The sequence below is a fragment of the Danio rerio genome, chromosome 19, assembly GCF_052040795.2.
Source record: "Danio rerio strain M-AB ecotype USA chromosome 19, GRCz13ab, whole genome shotgun sequence".
Lineage (NCBI taxonomy): Eukaryota > Metazoa > Chordata > Actinopteri > Cypriniformes > Danionidae > Danio > Danio rerio.
In genome coordinates, this window is record NC_141039.2 from 4,407,156 (window position 1) to 4,422,500 (window position 15,345).

The 15,345-nt window shown below is 33.8% G+C and overlaps 2 protein-coding genes across 21 annotated transcripts in view; both read right to left on the minus strand.

The window, feature by feature from the left end:
- map7d1b (MAP7 domain containing 1b) overlaps positions 1 to 6,494 on the minus strand; it is a 90,574-nt gene extending 84,080 nt beyond the window's left edge. For 7 of the 8 annotated variants that reach the window (XR_015516255.1, XR_015516254.1, XM_087295088.1 and 4 more), the window contains exon 1: positions 6,150 to 6,494. Coding sequence is in view for 6 of the 8 variants with exons in the window: in XM_087295088.1 (XP_087151214.1) it covers positions 6,150 to 6,216 (67 nt within the window). In the remaining 2 variants the exon portion in view is untranslated. 8 annotated transcript variants of the gene reach the window in all.
- Positions 6,495 to 12,935: 6,441 nt separating this feature from the next.
- stpg1 (sperm-tail PG-rich repeat containing 1) overlaps positions 12,936 to 15,345 on the minus strand; it is an 8,440-nt gene continuing 6,030 nt past the window's right edge. For 12 of the 13 annotated variants that reach the window (XM_087293712.1, XM_087293716.1, XM_087293718.1 and 9 more), the window contains 3 exons: positions 15,063 to 15,231; positions 14,123 to 14,313; positions 13,914 to 14,041 (listed from right to left, as the gene is read on the minus strand). In XM_087293712.1, coding sequence (XP_087149838.1) covers positions 13,968 to 14,041; positions 14,123 to 14,313; positions 15,063 to 15,231 — 434 coding nt within the window. In that variant the 3' untranslated portion in view covers positions 13,914 to 13,967. Of the gene's footprint in view, positions 14,042 to 14,122; positions 14,314 to 15,062; positions 15,232 to 15,345 lie in introns of all 13 variants that reach the window. The other variant, NM_001346266.1, reaches the window with a different exon arrangement.

The window sequence follows — 15,345 nt, forward strand, 5'->3', positions numbered from 1 at the left end:
ATAGTCGTTATGCCAAAAAATCTAATTTCTGAAATAAAGTGAGCAAGCGAATCATGTTAGAAACATACATTTTCCAATAAGGCTGTTTCTAGGCAGATTGTCTTTTTTCTCTCTCATTTTGTTGCTCTTCCGCCCACATAAAACTTCAGATTCGGGCCTCAAGAAACAAACATCTCACATCCAAATGAAATCCTTCCACGCTGCTGTTTCAATCCTCTCTATTCCTTCCTCCTCCCTTTCCTTTTCCGTCTTCCCACACGGTTATGACACACAGCTCCTGCCAAAGACTCCTCCAAAAATAGAGTCATCCCCTCATTACTTTGTCTACTCGCATATAAGAGCATTATGCTGGAAAATGGCCATGCCTACATGTGGACACCGATTGCTATGATATATGAACTCTGGTAAAATGACTACTTTTTTCGCTGAAAAAGCAGAAGTAAAACTTGTTTTTTTCTATATTTAACATGGCAAAGGCTTTGTTTTTATGACAAAAATGTACTGGATTTGCTGATTTATATGATTAAAATATATCAAGAGTATCCTCTGGATGAGTTTTGCGGTAGTCATACGGTAAAAAATGCTAGGTTCCACACAATCTATTTGTGTTGGGATAACATGAAGATATTAAGTTCACTTATTAGTGTTTAAAAATTTAAGTGGATTGAACATAAAACATTTAAGTTGTCCAGAAAAAAAAATAGTTGTGCTGTTTTATCAAATTTTGATAGTGTACTTTATTATTAAAAAAGTAAAAAGCGACAAGTTTACTTCACTTAAATAGTAAGAAAATCCATTGTTTACTCCAACTTAATTTTTTTATAATTATGCACATTTTTGCTTATTGATTTTAAGGCAACAGCTTTACTCACTTTTCTGAGTAAAGTCAACTAGTCACATTTTACAGTGCAAAAAAGCTTCGTTTTTGTTGGGTAATATCATCATGCTGGCCTATGTATAAATCGTGTTGCATGAATCACACTCAGTCTGCTGAGCTGGCCACTTTGGACAGATATCGAAATTTCCAAGCCCTCCAAGACCTCTTGGGGGGGAAAAAAGGCAGGAAATATTTCGTCATCGGCTTTGAGTGTCTGAGAATGAAAATATCCACGTCATGCATTACTAACACAGACAATAACCTCATCCCACAGAAAAAAAAGCTCACAGATTTTCTCATTTAGGCCTGGTCTTAAAGACATAAAGGCCCTTTATTGGTTTTTGTCTCATTGAAATTCTTTTTGGAAATAGTTTTGTAAAAGTCTAAGCTTCATTAAATATAGATGAGTAAATGCAAATGATGCTGATTTAAATAAGTCACTAAAATATAGGCATAGAGTTAAACGGAATAAAAAAGTTGTCTGACATAATAGCAATAATTTAAAAATGAAAAACAAACATTACTAATACTTAAGTCTTAATTTCTAGCTATTAAATCACAAATTAAAAATCTATGTAAAAATATCTACAATTCCTTAAGTAATTTTTTTTTTACTTCTGGCTTGAGTTGCATAGTTTACAGCATAATGAATTTGTAATGAACTATAATAAATGGGATAATAAAAAAAGCTCTAAAACAGTTGTAAACAATCGCAAAAATCTAAATCTGACACAATGGCAGTAATTAAAAATAATGATAAAAATAAAATTACTAATATTGTTTTAATTTTCAGCCATTATAGGAAATAGCAAATTAAAAATCGACATAAAAATATCAATGATTTTTTTTTGTAAACATGTGTACTTCTGGCCTGACTTGCATAGTTTATTAAACAATAATTTTGTAACAAATTATAATAAATTGAATAATAAAAAATACTTTACAAAAGTAATACATTTGTAATTAAGTATAATAATAGAAATCATTTTTAAAAATGCTTTTAAAAAAAGTTGTATAAAATCAAAACATGACACAATACCAATAATGTAAAAAAATATAAAATGTAGCATTATTAATACTGTTTTTATTTCCAGCAAAATCACAAATTAAAAATCTAAATTAAAGTTTTTTTTAATGTAAAAAATTCAACGTCTGGACTGATTTGCATAGTTCACTATGTAATAAATTTGTAACGAACTATAATAATAATTATATAGAAATTATAATTATATAATTTAAAAAGTCTATAAAAAAGTTTTAAAAATGGCAAAAATCTAAATTTGACACAATGGCAATAATTAAAAATAATAGAAAAAATATAATTATTAATATTTTTTTAATTTCCAGCTATTATAGGAAATCACAAATTAAATATCGACATAAAAATATCTACAAATTTTTTTGTAAAAATGTGAACTACTGACCTGACTTGCATAGTTTACTGAATAATAAATTTATAATGAACTATAATAATAAAAATATTTTTTTTAAATGCTTTTAAAAAGTTGTTTAAAATTGCAAAAAGCAAAACATGACACAATACCAATCATGTAAAAAAATGAAATCTAGCAATATTAATACTGTGTTCATTTTCAGCATTTATAGAAAATCACAAATTAAAAATCTACATTAAAGTATCTATGATTTTTTTTATGTAAAAAATTGTACGTCTGGCCTGATTTGCATAGTTTACTAAATAACACATTTGTAACGAACAATAAAAAATAGAATAATGATAAAAAAACTCCATGAAAAAAAAGGCAAATATCTAAACCTGACACAACAGCAATAGATAAAAAATGTAACATTATTAAAACTGTGTTAATTTCCAGCAATTACAGAAAATCACAAATTAAAAATCTAAGAAAAAATAAATACATTTTCTGCATTTTTTATGTAAAATTTGCCTGACTGGCATTGCTTGTTTATTGAATACTAAATATATAACAAACTATAATAAAACATTTTACATCATACAGCATAAGACAATCCATCTTGGTTCGTATTGGCAACTTTAGAAGTATGAATCAGTGCAACATAAAGTTTAATCAAATAAAACCTTATAAAGTACTGAATGTGCAGAGTACAGAGAAGGTCTTCCAGTGTCTGAGACAGAAAACCTGATAGTCTTTGTAGAGAGGGGAAACAGTGTCCCTTTGAACAAGTTCAGTCTTGGAAAGTCTTGGTCCTGTGCCCAAAACACTCACTACAAAGCAATCAATGTTGCTGTATACTGAGGATTCTCTGGCCTGTCTCTCTCTCTCTGAGCCTCAGGCCTCCATCAGAGCTGATAATAATGCCACACTGGTGTCCGTGACTCAAATGGCCCAAGGTGTGAGACATACAGCTGCGACTGATCTACGGGCAGCTTAGCATTCACAGGATATGAATAACTGATACCACTAAAAATGTGGACGGAACTGAATATGGTTTACTACAATGGAAGAAAGAGACTTAAAAAAAAGCCACAAGAATGGCAGAATAATATTACATAACAATGCAAAACTCTGCCTTAGGATACTGAAAAGGTTTCAGTGGGATTTAGTGCCTTTCTACATTGTTGCTAGGGTGGTAACAAACTGGTAACAGCGGGAAAGCCGGGAAAGACAAACTGGTAACAGCGGGAAAGCCGTCCATACGGTGGTCAGTGGTCAGCTGGTAAGCACGAAAAGTAACGCCGTCAAAAGACGAAATGCAGTCTGTGCCAATGGCGTAGTGGTTAGTGTGTTGACACCATAGACTGTAAAATATATGGACGTAGTGTCCGTGACGTCACCCATAGGTTTCTAAAGAGCGCAAAAGAAGCCACAAGTAGGCGCGGCCAACCGTCGCCATTTTGTTTGCGCGTCCTCACCAAACAAGTGCAAAGAGGCGGAGAGTGGGCGGAGCTACAGACACCTACTGGCATTTAGCTTGGACCTGGTTCAGACACACTTTACTTTGGGAGAAACGCTTAATACTTTATCACCTGTGACTCGTTTGTATTCTGACCACTTGTGCTTGGTTGTATACTATATCAATAAAGTGTTTAGACTTTTAAAAACACTGCTGTAATACATTGAGCCACTAAGTATTGTTCTTTTGGCGTTTTTATAAGAGGCAGAAAACGTGAATTACTTCCAAACACTTAAAATATAGTCTGTCTGTGTTAGACAGATGAAATCCAGCATAACACAGAAATACGATAAATATGCCGAGTTCAGTGGCTAACCTGCAGGATTCAGCTGAGGTGATGTGACGGCGACCAGCGAGACCTAGCTGTCACTCAAGTGGCCACTCCCTTAATTATGCAAACTTACTATAACTTAATATAAAGGAAACGCATGAGTTATAAAAAAATTCACCCCCCTCACAGTTGTCATGAAGGGTAATATTAGCTGTATTAACCAAAATCTTTTTGTAAACACTGTTTTTTCTGCAGTAAAGTTGGCCATTCTAACAGTGGGCTCAATTGAAATTTGCTCTGTTTTGGAGCCAGGAGCAGGCCAGGACTAGCGGAATTTCGGATGAATTGCAGTTTTAGTTACTTCCGTATTGGCTTCCTGAGGGAGAGCGGGAGGTTGCCGCTTGGTTGACACATGCACTCCGATGTTCGCAGCGACCTGAGTTGATTCTTGCCTTGAGGTCCTATGCCGATCCTTCTCCTCACTGTTCTCCTCACACTTTCCTGTCAATACTCTCTACTGTCCTATTTATTAAATATGAAAACCCCCAAAAAGAAAAAAAAGACTAAATGTAGCCATATGTACTTCTGGCTACATAATTCGAGATCTCCAGAAATGTAGGGCTACGTTTTCAGAATGAGCCTATGTTGTTACTTTTGGTTACTAGGTTACCAATATTATATTGAGCCACTCTGAAATCTTGCTGAAAATGCATCTAAATTGTCTTTTTTTGGGTTGAGATTGAAAAAAATTGCTTCATCTAAAGATGAAAACCAGGCTACTGATGCATGTCAAAAGTTTAAAGAATGACGCCTCTCTGTCACTAAAACAGTCATCGTATAGGAATGTGTTTACACTACTAAGATTCCTCCTCTTTTGTGGATTATTACAATTTTGCGCCACTCAAGCGTACATGGTATGCTGGTTCAAAAATAACCTCACAAAATGTTACATTTTAAATCCATGCAGGCTTTAAAAAACTCACTGCAAGACAGGAATGTGTGGATCTTGAAAGATAATGACTATATTTTCTCAAGCATTCTGATTTGACATTGCTGTATCCCTGCAGCACATCTGGAGGAGGCGTCTGACCTTGCCATAAAAGGTGATTTGTGAGAAAGACTCCAGTAAAACCTTGTAAAGAAGGGATTGCTTGCGATTTCAGAAGACACTTTCATTCAGAGCAGCTTATGAGGAGAAAACGCCGTGCTCAAGGACAAAATAGCAATAGATCATAAATGATGTCTTATGGGATTTGAACGAGCAGCCTCTGGGCTTCCAGCCCCGATCTAGCACAATACTTCAAAGTTAATGTAAAATATCCAATGTACAGTTTATAAAACACATTCTGCTTTACTTTTAAATGAACAGAAGTTAAATGTTTTTGTCTGCATGTATGGAAGGCAAGTCAATATTGTCTGACACACTTCCTGTTTACCTCAGATCTTATATATGCCTAAATAACATTATTTAAATCAAGAATGATTCACTGTATTTAATAAACAAAATCATAGAAGATTAATTTATAATCATAAAATATATATAATAATACATTTTCCGTTTTTTTTACCATGTTTATCTTCATCATGAGACATTAGATGGACAATTGTGAGGGCAATAACGAAAACCTTCATAGTGCTGCGTAATAAGGACTGTAATAGACAGGTATAACGGGAAATTATCATTAGACGTGCGCGTGGCTGCTTTTGCGCACACCGGCACTGCGCTTAAATCCATGAAAACACTCGTGCAGATGTTTTACCAATAAATATAATGATCAAATCAATAAAACGACTAATTTATTCTTCAAACCATGTAAGATACATTATTATAAACGCCCTGACAAACGCCAATTTCTCCTCACAGAAATGCAAAAAGCCGTTATCCAGGTCACGCGCAACTGGGCCGCTACTTTTATTGTTTTCTTAACGACAGGTGGTAAAGAAACCTTTATAAACATATTATTAAACCCATACAGTATGTAAAAGGACTCAAAACATGCGTATGATTTAGATTCTTCAGAAATACTTTGGACCGCTGGTGCATTTAACGTTCTCCCGGGTCTTTCAACAATTTTCTGCGTATTTCTCCATTTCAGTTGTACATACCTTTGTCTGACAGCGTCAGTTTTTCTTCAAAGCTGCTCTCAAGAGCTTTGTTCTCCATTTTGTTCATGGTTTTCAGTCAGTCATTCCATTACAGGGTCCAAAAGAGACGTGTAAAATAGAGGAACTCCCAGTTAGGAACACACCCGAATGCGGTGGCCCTTTAAATCTGATCAATGACAAACTGTTGAGCTCAATTAACAGACATTCGCGATCGACGATTGATTAATTTCAATATTTCCACAGAAATGTGTAATCTCAGCTGTGAAAACTAAAGATAGAAAAAGAGGGGGGCCCAAATCCGGGGCCCAGCCCACTGTAACGTTACAGCAGCCGCTCGCTGAATACAGTTACTCAATGCGGGACGGTCTCTGCCTATCCACTGGGCCGTACCATTCACTAAAATGGGGGACGAAGGAACTAGGGGTGGCCCATATGAAATGATATTTATGTTTATATAAATAATTTTACTTTCATAATTCTAATATAGAACATTAATTTCATTTATATTATGTTTTTTTTCCATCTGTAGTTAATGAAAACGAATGTTTATAGGATTTCGCGGCATTGCTCCCCCTTTAGGTTTGTGAAAGCGGGATCTGCGGCAGTGATGGAGGCATACGGGCACACGTCCTTTAATTTGTCCCACTGGAAGAATAGGGTGCAGCCAAATTTTAAATGTCATCAAATGAACACCATGACCTGGTGGACCTGCAAAGGCAAACGTACAAGTAGATAGTTGTAAGATACTTTAAAATGTTGTTAATAATATTAGTAATAAGTTATAACACAATAATATAAATATATTTAGTGAATACCCTCTTCAGTGTGATTTTGGTTAGATGTTGGCAGGTTGTTGGACCAGATGTTCGTGTTTAAAGCCTTTTTTAATATAATTCATCTGAACCAAATTTGCATTCTTCTATTATAGTATTTAATAACAAATAATAAATAAAAAAATAAATATTAAAATAAAACATGAAAATTCTCAGTTTCTCTGGATGTATCATTGATTAAAATATTTGTTTTACTCCATAAAAGTCTGAACATTTCAAATTTCCTATAAAAATTTTGGCATTTTTTTAATCATAACTTTTTTTTTAACATAAGCAGTGCAGGTCAATATTTTTGTATTGTTCATTATAAATAGAAACAGATTAAACTGATAAATAAAGACTGAGCAGGCTGATCTATTCATCTCAAACTAACAAAACAACTGCAATGAATTAATATTGCATCCATATACTCGCTCAATACCTTAAAAAAAGCTAAATTAATCGGTTAACTGTTTTATTTACTCCGTTAAAATAGTTGGGTTAAAAATACCCTAACATATAACCCTACTATATGTTATTATAGCACCTTTCCAAATGGGTTATTTTAAACCAATGCATTGAGTTAAATAATTTATTTTGATTAAATGTTATTTTTTCCATTCTGGTATTACTGTTGAAGTACTACTATTCACTTTATGATTATAACTGTGTAAATAAATAAATGTCTCCGCTGGATCCTAAAGGTGAGAATGACGGCGGAATATCCTAATTATGTGTATAATTTGTAGAGATGAACACGGGAGGTAAAGCGTTTAATCCATTTAATATTGATGAAGTGCGTGTTTGTATCATCAGTATTTAAGAATGCTGCTGAAATGGATAAAAAAACACAACACTGAGAAGTAATTTGATAAAAAAATACAACAATTTTACAGCTTAAATAAACTATAAGACAAAAACAACATTACACACGCATAATACAGCTGTTAAATCAATTGACTGTTAAAATTCAACATTTCAAAACAACTAGTCAAGTTATTAAATAAATAACCAAATAAAGCTTAAAAATAATCCATAAAGCCCCAAATATTTAACCCAATTATTAATAAATACCCTAATAAAGGTTAAAAATAACCCAACAAAGCACCAAATATGTTTAACTCAACCATTGGGTTAAATAAATAACTCAGTGTATTTTTAGAGAGTAGATTTCTTTAACCCTTTACAATGCATCATAGTTAACAATTTGTCCATAGGTTATGTTAAAATCAAAACAAATGTTACAACCATCCAAAAAATGAGCTTAGGGTGGTGTCATGAACACATTTTTATCAAATAAACAGTTTGTTTTTTTAGAAGTCAAGTTATAGGGTTAAAACTATCTCAATGACTCAAGAACCACACATTTAATCAAGCATATTCATTTAGCACCAGGACCCTCAGACCCTTACAACTAGACCACGTTAGTCTGAAACTGCTGAAAGCGTCATTACAGTTCCAACTTTACTGGATTAAGTGTAAACCAGTGTGAGTCTGGTCTTATTTAATGCTATAACTGCAGCTTTTAAGAGCTGAAATCAGGCCATTATAACAGCACGAAGCAAATCAGCCATCTGGTACCACTGATAAAACCCTGCCAACAATCCCAGCAGAGCATACCTGCCACCAAAACCACTAGCATTTACGTGAATAACCTACATTTTTAAAAACAAAATCAATCAAACGGTTAAAAAAAGAAATGAAAACCCACGAGGCATAAACCCCATCAGAGCACACATAAAAATAATGCAGAGGTCAAAAACCGCATGCAATGCAGTCAGGCGGAGACTTTTCTCAGACTGCTTTGAGTCCACGCTCGCGGCCACTTTCAAGATAAATGTAGATCCAATCAGTCATGAGTTAAACAATTGGGATCTGTACAGGCCTGAAGCCTGGGGATGTGTATCCGGCGTGATGGCGCACTCATTACGTACCCTTATTAAAATCATGTCTCGCCGCCATGGAGAGCGACGCAGATGTGATAAAAAGAGGCTTTGTTGTGGCCACATAGGTGAGAATGCGGTCAGGTTTGCTCTGCTTTCCAGAAATCATAAATTGGGTTTGTTTTTAAGTCTTTATATAAATGGTGCACTGTCTCACATCAAAAATAACCTCCAAATGTGGTCTGCTATAATTCAAAAGAGATAGCTCACACAAAAATGACAATTTACTCACTATTTACTCTCCCTTAAGTGATTTCAAACCTTTATTTGTTTTCCTTCTGTTGAACACAAAAGAAGATATTTTGAGAAATGCTGGAAACCTGCAACCATTGACTTCCATGAAAACAAATACTAAGTGATAGGTTGTCAGCATTTTACAAAGTATCTTCTTTCATCTTCAACAGAAGAAGGAAACCTAAAAAGGAAGTAAATGATGACAGAATTTTCAGTTTTGGGTGAACTATCCCTTTATAGAGCTTAGATGCTAATGTGAACTAAATCTGCTTGATGTGCTGAACGTTTTTCACAATGATGAAACTTTGTATCTGATTCTATTATTGAATGTTCATCTGCATTGTACAAAGCACAATAGAAATAAAGGTGATTTGACTTGAAATCTGTTAATGATCACAGATGGTCCGGGATCCCCAATTAAACAGACTGTAAAGTTCTTCAAAGAGTCATTATTCATAGTGTAAAGAACTATTTAATCATCTAAAGCACCTTTTTCCACTAGAGCTTTTTGTTAATGACAATCGCCAATGCCTTATTATTAAATTGTTAAAATGACTATAATTAAATGAAATATTCTTATTAAAATAAAATATGATGTGTTCTTTGGAAGAGTGTACTTGCATTGTGATGATATTGTATTGTTGTTTTGGCATTATATAATGAGTGGCATATAAGGGTCTTAAAATGACAATAATATCGTTTAACACAATATATTTTGTGTGATATATTCTACAACAAAAAATAGATAAAACATTAAAAATAGTCGTTCCTCATTGGTATTAATGATACCATCAAGAACCCTATGAAACCTTTTTTTTTTTTTTTGCTACTAATGAATACTAATAATAGTTTTAGGGACATGTTCAGGGTTAGAACCGTCATGTTCCCCAGCGATCAAACCACCAGAGGTCGCTGGTAAACACTCACATCCACATGAACCACAAATCTGCTTCTAAATGGACTACAAAATCAGTCATGCTCCACACACACAACCGGTTCCAGATCCTGACTGATTGCATACACACAGCTGATGCTGCTCATGTACTGATTACACACCCATACAAACAGCTCACAGTGAAGCCCTCAGTGCTGAGTCTTGTTATCTGTGACATTACAGAAACTACCCCTAAACTCGCATCCTAACCCTAACAGTATTGTAATTTCATGTATTTAATTAAAATTACTCATTATAAATTAATAGTTGCACTTTAATAATCACACCTTAAAATAGACCAAATATTACAGTAATACAGTAACAAAAAGTTGCTAATATATTTTTTGATGTTATATATTTTATTTTTGGAAGCCATTCAGTCAAAATAGCTTTTTTTTTTTTTTTATTAAGAACAGAAAAAAACATGTGTTATTTTTTTATTAATAGCAGCTTCAAAGGGGGCTTTTAAAGACAACTTTCCCTCTCTGCAAACATTTCTTATTGTGCTCAACAAACAGCTCAAAAGAGTGAACAGACTGAGACTTTTTTGTTTTGTTTTGTTTGTGATGAATAGGAAACCAATTATGGCTAAATCTTCCTCACTTGAGATTAAGTAATGATCTTTACAAGAAGCATCCACTCTCAAAAAAACACAATTTTGTCAGATCTTTGCAAGACTGGTATGATATATAGATAATAAAGAGAAGTTGGACAATGGTGAGGTCAGCATGTGAATATGTTCACAGCTGTTGATGGGGGCGGGCGGAACAGCTGCAGGGTTTGAGATATCAGCAACAGGCGACAAACGGACATGACTGCACTCCTATTACTACAAATAATTCAACTAATAGATCTAGTATCTAGTAGCATTTAAAACCTGACATGTTTGACTTCCAGTTCACCAACTGCTTAAATATTTTGGAATATCTTTAAATGAATATTTTCCTTTGTGTGAAGATTTAAAAAAATAGATCAACTAATTACGAATGCATTATATATATTTAAAAACGTTTAAGATATACAGTATGAACAATTGTAAAATAAAAATGACTTGGCACCTTACATTTTTAAGTTTAATATACTTACATTTTGAAGTCATTTCAACTTACATTGCATTAAATTGACTTCCAGCTAAATCTTGTATAACTTAAATCAAGTTAAAATGAGGTTAACTTAAGTTAAATTAAAATTAAAACATGCAAGCTTAAAGTGACATTTAAAGGGTTAACTAGGTTAATTAGGTTAACTAGGCAGGTTATGGTAATTAGGCAAGTTATTATACAACAGTGGTTTGTTCTGTAGATTATCGGGAAAAAAATTAGCTTAAAGGGGCTAATAATTTTGTCCTTAAAATGGTGTTTAAAAAATTAATAACTGCTTTTATTCTAGCCTAAATAAAATAAATAGGGCTTTCTCCAGAAGACAAAATATTATCAGACATACTGTGAAAATTTCCTTGCTCTGTTAAACATAATTTGGGAAATATTTAAAAAACAAGAAAAAAATTCAAGGGGGGCTTATAGTTCTGACTTTAACTGTAAAGAAGATCTGAACATTGATAATATTTCCTGCCGCTTTAATTTCTCAAAAATCGAACTTTTATAGTCATTTTAACTTACATCGGTCAAACGGACTAAAATATTAAAATTAAACTTTGTAAAACTTACATTTTTAACTTATTAAAATAAGCTAAACATTTAACAAATTTGTTTCATACTGTTTACAGTATGAATCTTCATTGAACTTGAGTAATTATGAATCATACCTCAAAATCTATCATTATTTAAGCAGATACACTCCAAAAAAACTCTTTTATAGTTTTTAGTTGAATCAAACTAACTTTTCTAGCCATCTCAATTTACATCAACCAAACTAAATCAGACAAAAATATTAAAGGTAAACTTTCTACAACTTAACATTAAATTAAAGCAACAAAAAATATTAGTTGTCTTCACTTTTATTACATTTTTATTAGTGTAAAAGTGTTATTAAATAACAAATAAACATTCCGGATGAATGATTTCATGCATAATGTTGACTTTGCTCATAGCAGGTCATAGACCGATGTCACGGAGGACATTTTCAGGTCATGACCGTCTGAAATCCCCTCAAAGATTTTAGCATTGTTCAGATGAGCACAGACCTCCACACCCTCAACAGCTGCTGTACATCACCACTGACCCAGGACCAGCTGAAACATCACTCACTTCACCATGTTCACCGCCCAGCTGGTTTAGGATCACCTTATCAGGGGACCCCACAACGGAATGAACCACTAACTATTCCAGCATGTCTTTTACGCAGCGGATACCCTTCCAGCCGCAACTCAGTTTTGGGAAACACCCATACACAGTCACATTCACACACACTCATACACTATGGGCAATTACGTTTACCCTATTCACCTATAGCGCATGTGTTTGGACTGTGGGGGAAACCCATGCCAACACGGGGAGAACATGCAAACTCCACACAGAAATGCCAACTGAAACAGCCTGGACTTAAACCAGTGACCTTCGTGCTTTGAGACGACAGTGCTAACAACTGAGCCACCATGCCGCCTAGAATAAATCCCTATATTTCACTGCAGAATACTAAAGTGGCTTTGTTTATATTCACCGTCCAGCAGGTCCAGGATCAGCAGCTGAGGGATCAAAGCTGTGGAGTACTTTCAGCTGTTTAAAAGTGACGCAGTGATTCTGAGAATACTTTGATTCGTTCAGATCTTGACCGTGGAAGTTCAAAAGCAACTATACAGACAAGGCTTTCTTTAAACAGATTTCCTAATAATTATGTTTAAAATAATAATTACAAAATACCACTAAAATAAAAAAATACATATATAATAATAGTCAAAATGATTAAAAAAATGTTTTTAATGACAAATATTTTATGAAGCATTCATTCATTCATTTTTCTTTGGCTTAGTCCTTTTATTCATCAGAGGTCACCACAGTGGAATGAACCGCTAACTTATCCAGCATATGTTTTACACAGCAACAAAGCTTTTCACTCATCATAGCACACCTGCTGCTGATGATGTGAATAAAAGTGATTTGATTACTTGCTTATTTGATTTAAAAACAATAATGACAGGATTAACTATAACATAATAAAATAAAATCTAAAAAAAATACAATTTTGAGACCAATATTTTATGAAACAGTAGCACATGAATACTTAAAATATGTATCTTTAAAAAAATGTGCTCAAAAACAAACTAATTTAAGCTAATGTAGTTTTTAAAAAAATATATTATTAAAACATAAGGTCAAATATTATGTCTATAGGGCGATACAGTGGTTCAGTAGTTGGCACTGTTGCGTCACAGCAAGAAGGTTGCTGGCTCGAGTCTCGGCTGGGTCAGTTGGCAATTCTGTGTGGAGTTTGCATGTTCTCCATGTTGGGGTGGGTTTCCTCCGGGTGCTTCCACAGCCCGAAGACATGTGGTAGAGGCGAATTGAATAAACTAAATTGGTCGTAGTGTATGTGTGTGTGTGTGTGTTTGTGAATGAGTGTGTATGGATGCTTCCCAGTACTGGGGTGCACCTGGAAGGGCATCCACTGTGTAAAACATATGCTGGAATAGTTAGCGGTTCATTTCACTGTGGCAACCCCAACTAAGCCGAAGAAAAATGAATAAATTATGTCTATATTGGTTTGGTTTGCTGAATCTTGGATATTCAGAGGATCACATAGTTTTCTATTTCAATCCAAAACAATCCAAAACATTTAGAGCAATTTCTAAAATCTTTTCACTTGAGATCAGAAGTAACTTGACGTAACATAAAAATAAAAAATCAATTACTAAGACTGACCATTTAAATAACAAACACACAAATAGTTATTAAAATCTATATTTGCACAGTAATTTGTTTTACTAAATGACGTTTGTCTAAGCTGGAATCCACAGTTTTGCAGGATTATACAGGAATGATGTCTTGGAAAGGACTGTGGGTTCATAGAAACCTGTGAGGAGATGACAGAAACATACACTAAAGTTAAAATCGTAGATAAAATAAGTAAAAGCTTTAATTTTACATGTGTTACCTGGACCAGGTATATCCTGTCCTTTGACCTCCTGCATGTGCCTGTTTGTCCCAGATAGAAAGGCGGCGCTGGACACCATGTGTTTGACAGGACGATTGTAGTTCACTATGTCATAGTGTCCCGGTCCGGGGAAAGGAGGGACTTTTTCGGGTATCAAAGGTGGTGCAGATAATCCCAAATAGTACCTTCTTCTGCACAGAGATCAGATATTAAGCATCTTAATCATCATGTAATATATATAAAAACCTCTCATTTCATATATAAATTAATAAACAGACGTCTAAGAGATCCATAACTGTTCTTATTATGCTTTAAAAACAAGATAATGCTAGATGCTTCATGCAAAATATGAAAGATTTAGAACAGTAAGATTAGTTTGTTTTTTAAAGAAGTCTCTTCTGCTCACCAAGCTTAAAATGATGAAATATTGTTTTCTATTTAACATAACTGTTCACTATTTGAATATATTTTAAAGTATTATTTTTTTCCAGATTTTTTCATTACTCCAGGCATGATCCTACAGAAATCATTCTTATATTCTGATTTGCTGCTCAATAAAACATTTTATTTTTGTTAAAAACAGATTTACTTTAGCTTTCTTTGATTGAAAAAAAGTTCAGAATAACAGCATTCATCTGTAATATGAATCTTTTGTGACATTTAAAGCACCCTCGCTATAAAAACTATTAGCTCTGATCATTTGTTTACCCCTTTGTTTCACTCAAAACGTTACAAAAACGTCTCTTGAACAGCAAATCAGCATATTATAATGAAAAAAATTTAATTTTACTGTAAAATGAGATTAAACAACACAATTCTAGCGGTTTTTTTGGGAACAGCTTAATAGTTTTACATTAATATTCAATATATCAACTTAAAATTGTAAAAAACATTAATAAACCTTTTCTGTAGTGTTCTGCAGATGTGACTGAACACTTACGGCAGAACGGTTCTCTTCACGGGCTCTGGAGGCTGATGAGGGTTGTAGGTGCCGGGACCGGGGATATTGTTTCTCACTGGGGACTGGATTCGGGCAGTTTTGGATTTAAAACAGGAGACGAGAGCTTGAGGAGACTTCTGGACCAAAACATCACTCACTTTATAGTGGCCTTCAGGACATAATAGAGATTTAAACATGCATAATCATTTATGGCACACTGATTTAAGTAGATTTAAACATAGACTGTTAAAAATGCTAGGTTCCACATACACTCAATTTATTA